This window comes from Pyrus communis, chromosome 8 (genome assembly GCF_041283825.1).
Source record: "Pyrus communis isolate YQ-2024b chromosome 8, ASM4128382v1, whole genome shotgun sequence".
In the NCBI taxonomy this organism is placed as follows: Eukaryota; Viridiplantae; Streptophyta; class Magnoliopsida; order Rosales; family Rosaceae; genus Pyrus; species Pyrus communis.
In genome coordinates, this window is record NC_142572.1 from 13,671,793 (window position 1) to 13,688,255 (window position 16,463).

Genomic DNA, 16,463 nt, shown 5'->3' on the forward strand with positions numbered 1-16,463 from the left:
GTGCCAATTCACCACAAGAATCCACACAAGGACCCCAATTACCAAAAACACGAAAATCAGAAGCAAAATTTTGTAAGCTAAAGGGAGAACGTCGCTGCAGGTCGAGCTGAGAGTGTAGGCGACGAACCAGTACCCGTTGAAGAAAATTGGGAAAACGATGAAGAAGGGGAGGAAGACATAGACGACTTGCTTGGGTCCATGTCAAATCTTTGACCAGAGAGGACGAGTAAGCAGAGAAAGTTTGTCCGACCCAGTTGGGGAGACGGGTCAAAATTTCGTTTTTGACGCATGAGGATGAGTCGGAGTCGTAGGCGAAGGAGGAAATGGCAGAGTAGTTTTGGTTGCAGTGGACGACTGCGAAGATTCCGATGGCGAAGGTAGCCAGGACGAAGAGGAGGAAGAGGATTAGAAAGAGGAGGTCTTTGAAATGGCTGGGGCCGTAGTTGTAGGAGATATGGAGGTACTGGTCAAGTCGGAATCGGATACCGGTGGGTCGGGGTAAGATGGACGAGGGGACGGCGGCGGTGCGTGTCTTCGATTGGGGTTTGGATCATGATTTTTGTTCTGATTTTCTCCTTCCGACGCCTCCTCCATTGAAATCGAGACCAAGATCTGGGATTTGCGGGCAGTCGAAAACGGAGGGGAATAGAATATTTTTTTATTAATTATTAATTATTTTAAAATTTTAATACTCATGGAGTCATATTAATGCTGACGCAACGTGAATTCTACGTCATGGTTAACTACTGTTTTAACAGACATTTTAAAACATGTATGAAATTGTTTCAGAATTATAAATTTCAAGTAAAAAAATTTAGAAATTTTTATTAGCATTTCAAAAATTATATTCTACATTTTTCATAAGTATATATTTATTTTTTAATTATAGAAAACTTAGAATGTCAAATAAGGTTTTAAAAGTACTAATAACAATTTCTAAAAACTTAATGTATTAAATATTGAAAACCTCAGACTTCAGCTGATAAATTGAAATTAACTCTTTTTTTTTTATATTTGATAAACACATTACTTTAAGACAATATGAAAGGGCAATTCAGTCATTACAAGAAAAAGCTTTGCACGATCACGGTGGTATTAGGTTGAAATTTGACAGGGTTTGAGGGGTGATTAAGTAAATTCAATCGGGGAAAACCATTGTGATATCTGCAACGGCAGCTCAAGCTCCACCAACAGTCCAACTCCAACTTCAACACTTTCAGAAAAATTCCTAGTCACCTGAGAAGAAAGAGAAAAAATAAAAACAAGAAAAAAGAAATACAACAACCACATTAAAGATACACTCCCAAAAGGAAAAAGGGTTTGAAGGTATCCCTATCATCTTTCCCTTTCTATATTAATTTATAAATCTGACATCAGCTGAAAATTATATTTGCAATTTTTTTTGTCTCTGTATTTTGCGTTTGGTAAAATTATAGCTCTTACTGCACATTCCTTTTTGTATTTATGAACTTCCATGTTTTGTACCAATAATTTATTACTTTTCTCTTCTGGGTTTGATTTGCTTCAGAGTTGAAAAGTAGCAGAAGAAGTTGCCATTTGCGAATCTGGCATTATTATTCAGTGTTTGGGTGAGATTTTGCTTTTCAACAGCATGTCTCAGACCAACTGGGAAGCTGACAAAATGTAAGTTTTGGGCTTTAAATTGTAAAGTTCTTCATTTTCTGCCCTAGTTCCCTATCTGGGTTTCTATCTTTTTCTATTTTACTGGCCTCGTTGTTTTCTGGGTCGATTCAGGTTCTGGGTTTCTGGGATTTTCTGGGGTTTGTTAGTTTTTGCAGAGCTTGGATTAAAGTTGGGTTCTTTATCCTGTTTTCTTTTGTTTTGTATGTGAATTTCAATTAGTGTGTGGATTCTAGGGTTTGTTTGTTATAACGGGTATGAATTTGGGCCATCTTTTACTTCACTTTTTACAGCGGAAATTGGGTTTCTGGACTGAGCCTTGTCTATTACATCCCTTAACTCTCTATAATTTCTGTTATTCTTAGTAATATTTGGGTTTTTGTTAACCAAAATATAGTCTTTCACTGTTTTTCTCTGTGAAGTTTCGATTTTTCTCCGACTTGTGTGACTGATAATGTTTGTGATTAACAGGCTGGATGTGTATATCCATGATTATTTAGTGAAGAGGGATTTAAAAGCTTCTGCACAAGCTTTCCAAGCTGAAGGAAAAGTATCCTCAGATCCGGTTGGTAAGCACAGAAATTTTGACCTAAGGGGTACAAAAACCTTGTAATGGAAATTATATTTCTTACTACTTTTTAAATGAGTTTTTTTTTCCTTTGCTGAACTTGCATTTTGATTTTTCTTTTGGCTATAAGTTCCATTCTCGTTATTTATTAATGTTTTTGAGAAATGGGTTTACAGCTATTGATGCACCAGGAGGTTTCCTATTTGAATGGTGGTCGGTTTTCTGGGATATATTCATTGCTAGGACTAATGAGAAGCATTCAGAGGTTGCTGCATCGTACATTGAGGTTAGTTTGAGAATGCTTTATTATGTATTAGCTTGGTATATACTGTAGGCCATATATCATTTGCAATGAGAGTTTTAAGAGAGAAGAAAAGGGTGTGTTTTGTGTAGCTGATAGTTCCCAGCTTTAAATAGAATGGTTAATGTTGAGCTTGTTTCATGCTTTATGTTTTCTTCACAAGCCAATTTAAATGGAATGCACTTCTACTCTCATGCCAGGGGAGTCTCTTTCTTATGTTTTTTCACAGAACTAAATGGAGACCCTATGTTGGAGTAGATTTTGAGATTTTTATTCTTGCTTTTTCTTTCTTTAGTTTATATGTGAATTGTTATATCCTCAGTTACACCATTCTCCGAATCTACTGGAGTCGATCCCTTTCATGTTTTACTCTGACTCTTCTTTTGATAAAAGTTTACTCCGATTCCTGTGACTATGGTTTATATAATAACATTCAGTTTTCACCCTGGATTTCTGTTCTATGTTGTTTTCCTTTATAGTTTGAATCACTGAAAAAGTTGTATTGACTTATTTGCTTCTGATTTTCCATCTGCTTTATGTTCTATCATATATTCATCAAGACATCTTATTCCTTCGTTATAATTTTCGCAAACAATTATTAAAACTCAAAGGTTCTAGATATGCTACAATGTACAAGTATTCAGCCCTTCACCAAACTTTATGTTCACATTTTGTTTGATGGTCGTAAGGCTTAAACCCCTGATGGTTGTATGTGAACTGAAAATATGCTGGCCTGTACAATTTCAGATGAGTGTTAGAACTTTTGATTGTTTTGCATTCTTGAGTAACAAGAACTTCGTATCTTTCAACCACTTTTTCAAATTTCTAATTGCTTTATGGGTTGTTTTGTTGAGCTTATAATTACAGTATTGGCCTGGAGAAGGGTGCTTTTTCTTTTTGTTTTGGTGCGTTTTCACTGAACTTCATGTGTAGGCCAAGGTGAATATCTGTTGGTCTTCCACACTAATGACATGACATCGGTAGAGCCTCTCAATTTGACTGTAATGCCTAAGTTGGATGAACACACTCAACCTCACGCTTAATAGTAACTAATAAGCACGATCTTTTTCAGTGGAGGCATCAAATAGTCGTGAGGAATACTGTTTGTTTGTCTACTATAGCAACGTGTATATTTCTACAAAAGTTACTTATAGTGAATTAGCCATATTAATTTGATGTCTTTGTGGTTCCTGTGATATGGACCGATAATCACAAGCTTTACAAGGGTATTTCTTATAGTTCTTATAAACAAGGTAGTGCCTTTTGGAAGCTCATGACATATTAAAACTGCAGACTCAGTTGATTAAAGCAAGGGAGCAGCAACAGCAGCAGCAGCAACAACAACAACAACAGCAACATTCCCAGCAACCGCAAAACTCACAACAACAGCAGCAGCAGCTGCAAATGCAGCAACTCATGTTTCAAAGGCAACAACAGCAGCAGCAGCAGCAACAACAACAACAACAGCAGCAGCAGCAGCAGCAGCAACAGCAGCAACCACAGCAGCAACAGCAACAGCAACCGCCACAGCCGCATCAGAGAAGAGATGGGGCACATCTTCACAATGGACCTACAAATGGGCTTGTTGGAAATGATCCTCTCATGCGACAAAATCCTGGAACAGCGAATGCCATGGCTACAAAGATGTATGAGGAAAGATTAAAACTTCCTCTGCAGAGAGATTCTATGGATGATGCATCTATGAAGGTAGGTGAATTATCCTTATTATTTTGAATAGAATGACCTTAACAGTTTTCTGACCATATTAGGAACAATCTGCAGCAGAGATTTGGTGAGAATGTGGGCCAGATTTTGGATCAAAATCATACTTCAATATTGAAGTCAGCCGCAGCAACCGGCCAGCCTTCAGGGTGCGTTTCTCTAAGACTATATTTTTCAACTATTCTTATTTGCTTGTTTAGCCTCTGGATACATTGAGAAATGATGTGGACTTGTTTATGCTAAGCAATTTATCTTCTAATCTACTAAATGCACAGAAATTTAGGGCTCGCAGAAAACAGTTTCATATTGATGATAGGAAAATTGGGATTGCTCTGATATTGTATTTTTAGGATTTAGAGTAAAGTGCGACCCCGGTCACCCTGCATATATCTCGGAAAACTGGAAAATGTTAGTTCGTATGCTGTGCCCACATAACTACTCATTCATTCAGGGTCTTGGATGTGGAAGCTGTTACTTAATCCTGTTATCAACATTATATATAAAACAGTGAGCTCTTTTTTGCAGGCAAGTTTTGCATGGTACAGCGGGTGGGATGACTCAACAAGTCCAAGCTCGAAATCAGCAATTGCCAGGGTCTACACCGGTATGCTTAGTTTTATGTGGAATTCCATTATATGTCTTTTGAATCATGTTTATCTGTTCTGACTTGTATATGGAATCAGGACATAAAGACTGAAATCAATCCAGTATTGAATCCCAGAGCTGCATGTCCTGAGGGATCATTGATAGGAATTCCTGGTATTCTTGTTTTGTCTGTTTCGATGTTTGATTGACCATGTCTCACTCTTTTGAAATATTGTTTGCATATTGGTCTGCTTATATTTTGATATTGGAAGCCTGCTATTCCAAAGTAATTTGTGAGTTAGTAACTTAGTAATTATAGAGGTAAAATTTTTTGTAGGTTTTGATGGTATTTTATAATGATGCTTGTACCTTACATGTAAGATTCTTTGATTTCAGGATCAAATCAGGGTGGAAACAATTTGACTTTAAAAGGATGGCCGCTCACTGTAAGTTTTTGATGGCTGGATACTTTTTTTGTTTCGTAGCCTTTGTTAGAGAATTCTTATGTCTATTTGGACCATTTCTTTTCTTGAGTTTCTGATCTTTTATTAAAACAATGGTAGTAGTTGCGCTAAATGCATCAAAATTACATTGTTTCTGAATTTGGAAACTCTATTAGTTTGTTTGTTGTCTGTCTCTGAACTTTAGAATCTCGAAGTGACCAATGTTCGTTTAAAATTAAAATCTCTTATCATTTGTTTCATTGCATTTCTGAAGATTGGAGTATCACTCATCAATACTCTACAACTGTTTTTCTCCTTGTTAGGGTTTGGAGCAGCTTCGCTCTGGACTTCTTCAGCAACAGAAACCTTTCATACAAGCTCCCCAGCCCTTTCATCAGCTTCAGATGTTGACACCACAACACCAGCAACTTATGCTTGCTCAGCAAAATATGACATCACCGTCTGCTGCCAGTGATGAAAGTAGACGACTGAGAATGCTAATGAATCGCAGTCTTGGGAAGGATGGCCTATCAAATTCTGTTGGTGACGTGGTACCAAATATGGGATCACCTCTTCAAGCTGGTGGCCCTATTTTGCCTCGTGGAGACACAGATATGCTGATTAAGGTGCTCCAATCTCTGTCCATTTCACTTGTAGTTGTAGTTGTTAATCTCTGTTCATTTCACTTGTAGTTGTTATGGTGGCAGTGTTTACCCCCTCTGTACTTCCACATATTATCAAACAGTTCATTCTCTTTGGCTTCTGAGACTCTTTGTTTGTTTGTAGTTAAAAATGGCTCAACTACAGCAGCAACAAAACAGCAATCCCCAACAGCAGCAGCAACAGCTTCAACAGCTTCAACAGCATGGTCTTTCTAATCAGCAGTCGCAAAATTCAAATCTCAATCCCCATCAGCAAGATAAAATGGGGGGTGCTGGCAGCATCACTATGGATGGTAGCATGTCAAACTCTTTTCGAGGAAATGATCAGGTCTGTCCTTTTATGGTTATTTCTTGTGAACTTTTCTTGGTCAATTAACTCAGGCTTGTAATGCTTATAAAATTACTCTATAACTAAGCTCGTTTTGGAATGTTCATATAAACAAAACTAAGACAGTTATGTCTGAAGAACATGTACTTGCTCTAAAATCAACCTTGTAGAGTAGTTATTTTTTCAACTTTTTATTTACATGTTCTTTAGAATTCTTGTGAAGCTCCTGATACAGTTTTGCCTATGCAATTTAAGGTTTCAAAAAACCAGGCAGGAAGAAAGAGAAAGCAGCCAGTGTCATCTTCAGGGCCTGCCAATAGCACGGGTACAGCAAACACAGCTGGGCCTTCCCCGAGTTCAGCCCCTTCAACTCCCTCGACTCACACTCCTGGAGATGTAATCTCAATGCCTGCCTTGCCCCATAGTGGTAGCTCCTCCAAGCCTCTGATGATGTTTGGCGCTGATGGTACTGGTACTCTTACTTCACCAGCACATCAGTTGGTGAGTGACTTCTTCATCTTCTTGTATTAGAAGGAATTGGCAATTCCTTGCACGGATTCTCATTGGGATTCCATTTTGGCAGTGGGATGATAAAGATCTTGAATTGCAGGCTGATATGGACCGATTTGTAGAGGATGGGTCTCTTGATGATAATGTCGAGTCTTTTTTATCCCCTGATGATGTGGATCATAGAGATGCTGTTGGTCGATGTATGGATGTCAGCAAAGGTGCGGTGGATGCCATGTTGAATAAATTCTTCGTTTTACATTTCCTGAACATAGTATCTACCAGTATGGTGCAAGTCATAGGTATGTTAGGTAGATATATACATTCATAAAAACCAGGATGGTGCAAGTCATAGGTATTGAATTACAAGTCTCAATCAATGATCTTTGTCTTTTTACTTTTATTAATTTTTATCTCACATATATTAACTACCACGTGTTTTTGGTAATTGTGTTGTCCACAAACTCACAAACATTGTCAATACTCGTTCTTCTTATCTTCGTAAACATTCAATAGAGAGAATGTAGATGTAACTTATCATAGGAAGTAAATAGCATACAGTCAACTAATCAAAGATTTTTCAACCTGTTTTTCTGCAACCTTACTATTCAATTACATCTTTTTGGCTGTGTACTTGGTTTCAGGGAATTGCATTTGTAAGTGTTATTTGGTCCATCGTAGTTATTTATTTTTTATTTATTTTCTTTTGAAATAATTAAAATACGTAAACCTGGTTATTTGTAGATATTATTGTTTACTTTGAGAGCTCAGAATTTGAATTTGACTGCAGGGTTCGCATTTACAGAAGTAAACTCTATTAAAGCAAGCGCAAGCAAGGTTACAAGCTGCCACTTCTCATCAGATGGAAAGTTTCTTGCTAGTGGGGGCCATGATAAGAAGGTGAGGGAATGAATGTTTAAATTGCTAATAACTTCTGGGGGAGGATTAAGAACTGCTGCTACATATTGGCTAATTGATTCTTCCAGAACATTTACATGTGAAATCTTTTGTTTAGTTTAATTTTTAAAAGCTTTAATGTTTATTTTTATTTGGGATGCTTGTTCTTATTTAGCGTGTTCTTGAAATGTGTATTATGCAGGCTGTTTTATGGTACACAGATACACTAAAGCCAAAAAGTACGCTAGAAGAACATTCAGCTTTGATAACTGATGTTCGTTTTAGTCCGAGCATGCCACGTCTTGCAACGTCTTCATTCGACAAGACTGTCAGGGTCTGGGATGCGGACAATGTTAGTTGAAAATTCTTCTGTCCTATTCATCTACTTAGCTTCTACTCTGATTTTAACCTATTGATTCGTGATTTGAAGACTGAGTAGTCAAACTAAGTATAATACTTGTAGTTTGATTTCTATCATATATTCTGTAATCTTTGCCGTTATAAGTTTATATATATGCTGTAATAATCTTTTTCATTGCTCAGGTGCCGAGTTGGTCGCTCTATTCTTAGAAGGATGATTTATCTTTTTGTTTTTCTTCCCTGTGACATGCTGTGGATGTGCTGTATTAAGCCTTCTCTATGTTTTTAATCTGCAGCCTGATTATTCTCTCCGTACCTTTATGGGACATTCGGCCTCTGTTATGTCATTAGATTTCCACCCAAATAAAGATGACCTCATCTGTTCTTGTGACAGTGATGGTCAGATACGCTACTGGAGTATTAACAATGGCAGCTGCTCGAGCGTGTTCAAGGTAGAATCTTTTCTTCTGGGATGCAGGAAGTTGATGGGGGTGGGGTAGTGGTGGTTTTCATATTATTTACGTTTTGTTAAATTCTTGTATGCTTGAATGTATTAGGGTGGTACAGCACAAATGAGATTTCAACCCCGTGTTGGAAGATTGCTTGCTGCAGCCGCTGAGAATGTTGTGTCTATACTGGATGTCGAGACTCAGACTTGTCGACATTCATTACAGGTCAGTCTAACATTTTGTCTCACCAATTTTTTTCATAAATGTGATTGAAATTGTTTATGTTAGTTTTATATGCATTGTAAAATGCATTAATTGGAATTTGGATTTGAATGCAGGGGCATACTAAGCCTATCCATTCTGTGTGTTGGGATCCTTCTGGCGAGTTCCTTGCATCTGTCAGCGAGGACTCTGTAAGAGTTTGGACACTTGGAGCTGGAGGCGAAGGGGAATGCGTTCATGAGTTGAGCTGCAACGGAAATAAATTTCATTCATGCGTTTTCCATCCTACATATACTTCACTGCTGGTCATTGGCTGTTATCAGGCAAGTCAATTCTGCATTATTATGCTTATGTAATGTTCGTTACATCTTTTCCTGGAAATCACTATTCTCTTAAACCGTTAGGATGTGCGTTCCCATTTTACCTCCTGGAAAAAAGATCCTTTACTGATAATTTTAGCTGAGAAAATATTTACAGTCACTGGAGTTATGGAACATGACGGAGAACAAGACGATGACTCTATCAGCACACGAAGGACTTATTGCTGCGTTGTCTGTGTCAACTGGTACTGGTTTGGTTGCTTCGGCTAGTCACGACAAGTATGTCAAGCTCTGGAAATGAAATGGTCGTTACTCTGATTAACTGAACTTCACAGAGTAGGATTAGGTTCTGCCAGTATTGGTCCAACGCTTGTAGTTTGTCTCTTGGTTGCTGGATTCATCGTCTTTTGCTTTTAATGGATCTCGAACTGCCTCCATATGACCCCCGGAAACTGACCTTGTAATATTATTGTTGTATTTGTACGCTTATTACTACAGTTAAAACGTGGAGATCTCTTACATGCTTCATGGAGCTCTTTGTAACGTTTTTCGAACAGTAAAATAGAAAATTTTATCGTTCTCATTGTGTTTCAATCTTAAAAGGGTTTATCATAAAATGGTTCTTGAAATTAACCCACACCATTAAGATGATCCTTGAAATCGAAAATCTATCAAAATAGTTCTTGAAAATATGTGTTGCAAATCAATGTTATTTTTTTACAATTCTGTTAAAAATTCTGGTATGTGTTGATGTGATACAAAAATGGGCTTAGAAGTCTTTTTTATTTTTTTATTATTTATTATTATTATTTTTTAATCACAAATGGTCTTTGAAATTAACTCATACTATCAAGATAGTTCCTAAAATTGAAAATCAATTAATGTAGTTCTAGAAATAGGTGATTCTGATCAATATGGTTATTTCGTCATAATTTTGTCAAAAATTCTGTTATGTTTTGATTTGACATATTTATGGGTCCCACAAGTTTAGTTAATTTGATCGCAACCCACACTCCTCTACCTTCATCTATGGTAGCCTTTGTCATCTATTCTTTGAAAAAAAACAAAAAAAAAAACAACTCAAGGTATCCTTGGACACCCTTTACCAAAATTGAGACTACCTTTGGTGACGGCTTGGATTGGTGACGACTTATGTGACATCTCTGTTAACATTTGGGCAATCAACATCCTCACAACCTTAATCTTGAAGAGCTTGTTGGGCGTTTCCCTGGTTATCTTGGTGACGCTAAGAATTGCAAGATTTGTCAAATTTTTAATTAATTAAGAAATTATTAAGCCTACATCGGCACATAACAAATTTTATGACAAAATTGTGATAGGACAATGTTGATTTGCGACATATACTGTCAATGACTACATTGATCAATTTTGAATTTCAAGGACCATTTGTCCCATAAATCTTTTATGTGCTACATCAACATATAACTTATTTTTGACAAAAAGGCCACATTGATTTATAACACCTATTTTCACTGACCCTATTGATCGATTTTCAATTTCAAGGACCATCTTGATGATGTGGATCAATTTTAGGAAACATTTGTATGAAAAAGACTTATGGAGCCCATTTATGTTCCATATATGGGCTTAAGATCAAATGAAAACAAGTGACATAATTAAAGGGTAGAGCTATCTACACACCTCATTTTACTTCCCACACACCATTCTCAATTTATGGCCGCTTGATCGAATGAACTGAAAAAGATCCAAGAGCATAATTAATAAGGGATGTATGAGAGGTAAACATAGGTGTGTTGATAGCATCACCCTAATTAAATGGGGGTGTGTACGTAGTAGAGAAAAAGGGAAAGATTATCATGTCTCGTGTCATTTTGGTTTAGCCGAGTCTCTTTGAGATGGTAATTCTTTTGTCATCAAGATCCAGTTTCGCAGTTCAAATGTAGAACATAAGGGTTTACATGCTTGAAACGAATAAATTATTTGGTGTAACGGTAATTTCACGTGGGATGTTGGTAATTGTAATTTCATCGCCAATTACAGATAAAACTGAAACAAGTTTGGATGGTTTCTGTAAAGTTCAACATAGACAACCGCAATTTATTTCCACATTTTGTCAGGATAATTTTGGAATATTATAGATCAAAAGTTTTGATTGAGTGAATTTAACTAGAAATTGAGCCGCGCAAATGGTGAAGTGTCCTGTTGATTAGAATTTTTTTTTTTTTTTAATTCATTGCATTTTGTGTTCAAACTCTTTTCCCCTTCTTTAGTTTAGATCATAAATATTGCTTATAATTAAAATTGAATAAAAAAATTTTAGTCTCAACAAAAGCACCCTCATTAAGCATTTAAAAAATGGAAAGGTATCCTCTCCGGATCCCTTCCACCTAATTCTCCTCGTCAAACAATCCAGATTCTTGAAATTTGATATAATGGTTAAAGTTATTATAACTTTTAAAGTAGACTCATATTTTTAGCCGTTGTATCAAATTTTAAAGGCTTAGATTATTTGATGAGGATGATTAGTTGAAAGGAATCCGGAGAGGATCCTTTCCTTGAAAAATAATGTCAAGTGGACTTTGGCGTCAACTCCACCAGCAAACATGAAATTATTAGAAAGTGGAAAGATGATAAAGGAAAAGAGTTGAGAAGAGAGGAGAAATATTTTTCTCCAAAGAGAACATCCACAACTCCTTAAGCCTCTGATGATGTCTGGTGCTGATGCTACTCTTTCACTAGCAGTTCAGTTGGTGAGTAATCTTTTCATCTCCTTGGTATCACAAGGAATTGATAATTTTGGTAATGGGATGATAAATAGGTTCGATTGCAGACGGATATGGATCAATTTGCAGACGATGCAGAAAATGCAGAAGATGATGAACTTCTTGATGATGCACAATCTACAGGTGACTTTGTTATCTAGTTGTCCTTGAAATGTGGGGTATAATTTTTTTTTTTTTTTAAAATTCTTTTTTCCTTCTGTGGACCCGTTTGATAACAATTTTTTATTTTTTATTTTGTGCGCTAGCGATAGAGGATGTATGCGGTAGCAAAATGGATGCATGAAACAAAAACTCGAATTGAAAACAATTTAAAATTGTTTAAGAGTTTTTGGTTTTCATTTTTGTGTACCCATATACATTTCTTCCACATTCCAAACGACCATGCATCCTTCCTCCACTGTTCTTCATCTCCTTTTTTCCCATGTATTCCCTCTCTATCTCTGACAAAGAGAATTGAAAGCTAAAAACTGAAAAATGAAATGTTACTAAATGGACTCCAAATGAAACATAGATAGTTTTCTTGAGACTTAGCTAGGGTTCACATTTACGGAAATAAACTATGCTAGAGCAAGTGCAACTGCAAGCAAGGTTGTGAGTTGCCACATCTCATCAGATGGTAAAGTTCTTGCTAGTGGTGGTGGCTTTGATAATTGAGTAAAGTACAAAAAACTATCTTAACTATTGGTGTCACGACACTTTCATACCTCATCTTTTAAAATTGACAATGTCATACCTCATCTTACGAATTTGTGTCAATGTTATACCTTCCATTAGCTTGGCCGTTTATTTCTCAGTTAAATGCTGATGTGGCTTGATCCGGAACCCATTTTTTATTAAAAAATTATTAAAAACTAAAAAAAATCATTTAATATTTTTCCCTTTTTTTTTTCCGTCTTCTTCTTCTTCCTCTTCTTCTTTCTTCTTCTTCTTCCTCCTTCGGGTTCGGTTGGGGTTTTTTTTTTTTAGTTTTTTTTATTTTTTTTATTTCTTTTTCTTCCTCCTCCTTCTTTCTGGGTTGCAGGTTTTTTTTATTTTATTTTATTTTATATATATTTTTTAATTTATTTTTCTTCCTCCTCCTTCTTTCTGGGTTGCAGGGGGTTGGGTTTGTGGTGGGGGGAGGGGGACGAACAGGGTTTGGTTTGGGGTTTTTTTTTTTTTTCTCTTCTTCTTCTTTTTCTTCCTCTTCTTCTTCCTCCTTCTTCTTTTTGGGTTGTAGGAAGATGGGGAAGAGAGAAAGGAGGGAGGGACGAAACGAGAGGTTTATTTTTTATTTTTTATGTATATATTTTTATTATTTTAATATTTAAATAATATTAATTTTTTAATAATATTTTAATAAAAAATGGGTCCCAGATCAAGCCACGTCAGCATTTAACTGAGAAATAAACGGCCAAGCTAACGGAAGGTATAACATTGACACAAATTCTAAAGATGAGGTATGATATTGTCAATTTTAAAAAATAAGGTATGAAAATGTCGTGAAACCAATAGTTTAGGTAGTTTTTTGTATTTTACCCTTGATAATAAGGTGGGTGAGTGAGGATTTTCAAATTTCCAATAGCTTCTGTGGGGAGAATTCAATGCTGCGATGCATATTGACCAATTATCAGTTCTTAAATATATCTGAACATAAATGTGAAATTCCTTGATATCTGTGTTGCAAGCTGGTAATATCTGGGCCCAAAATACAAATTTGGGTCGAGAATGAGTAATTTGGAATGGGAAGATTCGATATTAGGCCCAACATTGGATCTGTGAGTTAAGGGTGTTTCGGCCCAGGACGTCATCGGCCGAGCTGAGTCGTTTGAAGGACTGTGGAGAGATCACGCTTGAGCAGGGCTCGGTCGAGTCCTAGATGGACTAAAACTGGTAAGGATTGGAAATTGATTTCTGATAACATTGGAGTTGTTTAAGGGACTAGAATTCATGCTTAATCCAATAAGAATAAATTAAGTTTAGAAAGAGATCAGGTTCAGAATCCATGTTCGAATGGACAGGGCAAGACTAGATCATGGTTAAGTTTCAGCTGAAGGAGGATAAGTTGGAATATTCAGGAAAAATGTTGTGGAAGCTCAGTCGTATCAAGATTCTACCTCGGAAAACTTGCTCATCCTTGAAACCTTGCCTATAAATAAAGAGGTTTCGCAACGAGAAAGGGATCTTCAACTCAACACACAAATCAACTCTCCGCGTAAAAACTTCTCACACTTTGAGAAAACACTAATTGTTTACTAAACCCTCCACGTTGGCACATATTCAGTTTGGTTAAACATTACTGTGTCCACGACTTGCGACACCTTTAATTTGGTTAAACAACACTGAACTTCTTTAATTTGGTTAAACAACACTGAACTTGTAGAACCTGCCTGGCTTAGAAGACCTTCAGTTTAGTTAAACAACACTCTCCTATTTTTGTTGGTTACCTATCTAAGTCTCAAGTCTCAGCCGGCAAAGAGTTTTTTGTTCTCCCTTTGAAAGATGTCACTTCATCTATTTCCCAGCGAAGTGAGGTGTTCTATGATTGGTTACTTCTTGGAACATTTCAGAGTTTCAACATTCATCCAGCCGAACAAATTTTACCATAAAGACGTTCATTTTCTTTGTGTATCTTTTTCCTTACAATCTGATACCGATTCAAAGCACTTATATTTTCACATAGTTGAAGTCATTGAACCCAGTGCAGAGGATGTAGATGTAACTTATCATAGGAAGTAAATAGCATACAGTCAACTAATCAAAGATTTTTCAACCTGTTTTTCTGCAACCTTACTATTCAATTACATCTTTTTGGCTGTGTACTTGGTTTCAGGGAATTGCATTTGTAAGTGTTATTTGGTTCATCATAGTTATTTATTTTTTATTATGCAGGCTGTTTTATGGTACACAGATATATTAAAGCCATAAGGTACGCTAGAAGAACATTCAGCTTTGATAACTGATGTTTGTTTTAGTCCGAGCATGCCGTGTCTTGCAACGTCTTCATTCGACAAGACTGTCAGGGTCTGGGATGCTGCCAATGTTAGTAGAAAATTCTTCTGTCCTATTCATCTACTTAGCTTCACTCTGATTTTAACCTATTGATTCGTGATTTGAAGACTGAGTAGTCAAACTAAGTATAATACTTCTAGTTTGATTTCTATCATATTATCTGTAATCTTCGCCGTTATAAGTTTATATATATGGATGCTGTAATAATCTTTTTCATTGCTTTCTATCATATATTCTGTAATCTTCGCCGTTATAAGTTTATATATATGCTGTAATAATCTTTTTCATTGCTCGGGTGCCGAGTTGGTGGCTCTATTCTTAAAAGGATGATTTATCTTTTTTGTTTTTCTTCCCTGTGACATGCTGTGGATGTGCTGTATTAAGCCTTCTCTATGTTTTTAATCTGCAGCCTGGTTATTCTCTCCGTACCTTTATGGGACATTCGGCCTCTGTTATGTCATTAGATTTCCACCCAAATAAAGATGACCTCGTCTGTTCTTGTGACAGTGATGGTCAGATACGCTACTGGAGTATTAACAATGGCAGCTGCTCGAACGTGTTCAAGGTAGAATCTTGTCTTCTGGGATGCAGGAAGTTGATGGGGGTGGGGTAGTGGTGGTTTTCATATTATTTATGTTTTGTTAAGTTCTTGTATGCTTGAATGTATTAGGGTGGCACAGCACAAATGAGATTTCAACCCCGTCTTGGAAGATTGCTTGCTGCAGCCGCTGAGAATGTTGTGTCTACACTGGATGTCGAGACTCAGACTTGTCGGCATTCATTACAGGTCAGTCTAACATTTTCTCCCACCAATTTTTTTCATAATTGTGATTGAAATTGATTATGTTATTTTTATGTGCATTCTCAACTGTTTAAATTGGAATTCGGGTTTGAATGCAGGGGCATACTAAGCCTATCCATTCTGTGTGTTGGGATCCTTCTGGCGAGTTCCTTGCATCTGTCAGCGAGGACTCTGTAAGAGTTTGGACACTTGGAGCTGGAGGTGAAGGGGAATGCGTTCATGAGTTGAGCTGCAACGGAAATAAATTTCATTCATGCGTTTTCCATCCTACATATACTTCACTGCTGGTCATTGGCTGTTATCAGGCAAGTCAATTCTGCATTATTATGCTTATGTAAAGTTCGTTACATCTTTTCCTGGAAATCACTGTTCTCTTAAACAGATGTGCGATCCCATTTTACTTCCTGGAAAAATGATCCTTTACTGATAATTTTAGCTGAGAAAATATTTACAGTCACTGGAGTTGTGGAACATGACGGAGAACAACACGATCTGTTAACAAAGGAAGCGAGTTGCTCTGTGCTAAAGGGGGATGGTGAGTCGAAATTCTTGGCCCTATTTTAAGGTTATGAGAAAAACCATAATGAAAATTAACATGGCATTCATATATGTAATCCTCATTTTATCAATACTTAAATAAATCCAATTGAGCATGATCAGTTTCACAATTATCTCAGTAGTAATCGCATCATAACAATTCCTTCCTATAAAGAACTTTCATGCCAACTGATAGTTTGTTTAGAAGTTTCCCTTATGTTAACACTTACAATATTTATGATCCATTTGACATTCCTGCAACAATGTGCGGGCTAAATGTGTTGCATATCAGTTGTTCCTGCCATATGGCTCAACAAATGAGACAAATACATGATGGTGTACCTGTATATTTGTGTGATCTGT

The 16,463-nt window shown here is 36.6% G+C and overlaps 2 protein-coding genes across 8 annotated transcripts; both read left to right on the plus strand.

The window, feature by feature from the left end:
* Positions 1–1,157: 1,157 nt before the first annotated feature.
* LOC137717718 (transcriptional corepressor LEUNIG) lies at positions 1,158–9,588 on the plus strand. 6 transcript variants are annotated; one of them, XM_068457174.2, is made up of 19 exons: positions 1,158–1,326; positions 1,529–1,644; positions 2,113–2,210; positions 2,386–2,495; positions 3,804–4,217; positions 4,296–4,381; positions 4,758–4,836; positions 4,916–4,991; positions 5,214–5,263; positions 5,584–5,886; positions 6,047–6,250; positions 6,506–6,751; positions 6,861–6,978; positions 7,548–7,657; positions 7,857–8,006; positions 8,311–8,466; positions 8,572–8,688; positions 8,802–9,008; positions 9,163–9,588. In XM_068457174.2, exons 2-19 carry the CDS (start codon positions 1,613–1,615, stop codon positions 9,304–9,306), a joined length of 2,700 nt encoding a protein of 899 aa, XP_068313275.2. In that variant the 5' UTR covers positions 1,158–1,326; positions 1,529–1,612; the 3' UTR covers positions 9,307–9,588. The 6 variants fall into 6 exon arrangements, with proteins under 6 accessions (XP_068313275.2, XP_068313274.2, XP_068313272.2 ...); XM_068457173.2 differs by having other exon boundaries at positions 1,180–1,326; positions 4,293–4,381; XM_068457171.2 differs by having other exon boundaries at positions 1,189–1,326; positions 4,293–4,381; positions 6,834–6,978.
* A 2,001-nt stretch (positions 9,589–11,589) lies between these two features.
* On the plus strand, positions 11,590–15,904 carry LOC148695137 (transcriptional corepressor LEUNIG-like). 2 transcript variants are annotated; one of them, XM_088699207.1, is made up of 6 exons: positions 11,590–11,737; positions 11,818–11,893; positions 14,642–14,791; positions 15,171–15,326; positions 15,432–15,548; positions 15,662–15,904. In XM_088699207.1, exons 3-6 carry the CDS (start codon positions 14,732–14,734, stop codon positions 15,899–15,901), a joined length of 573 nt encoding a protein of 190 aa, XP_088555333.1. In that variant the 5' UTR covers positions 11,590–11,737; positions 11,818–11,893; positions 14,642–14,731; the 3' UTR covers positions 15,902–15,904. The 2 variants fall into 2 exon arrangements, with proteins under 2 accessions (XP_088555333.1, XP_088555334.1); XM_088699208.1 differs by having other exon boundaries at positions 15,269–15,326.
* The last annotated feature ends 559 nt before the right edge of the window (positions 15,905–16,463 follow it).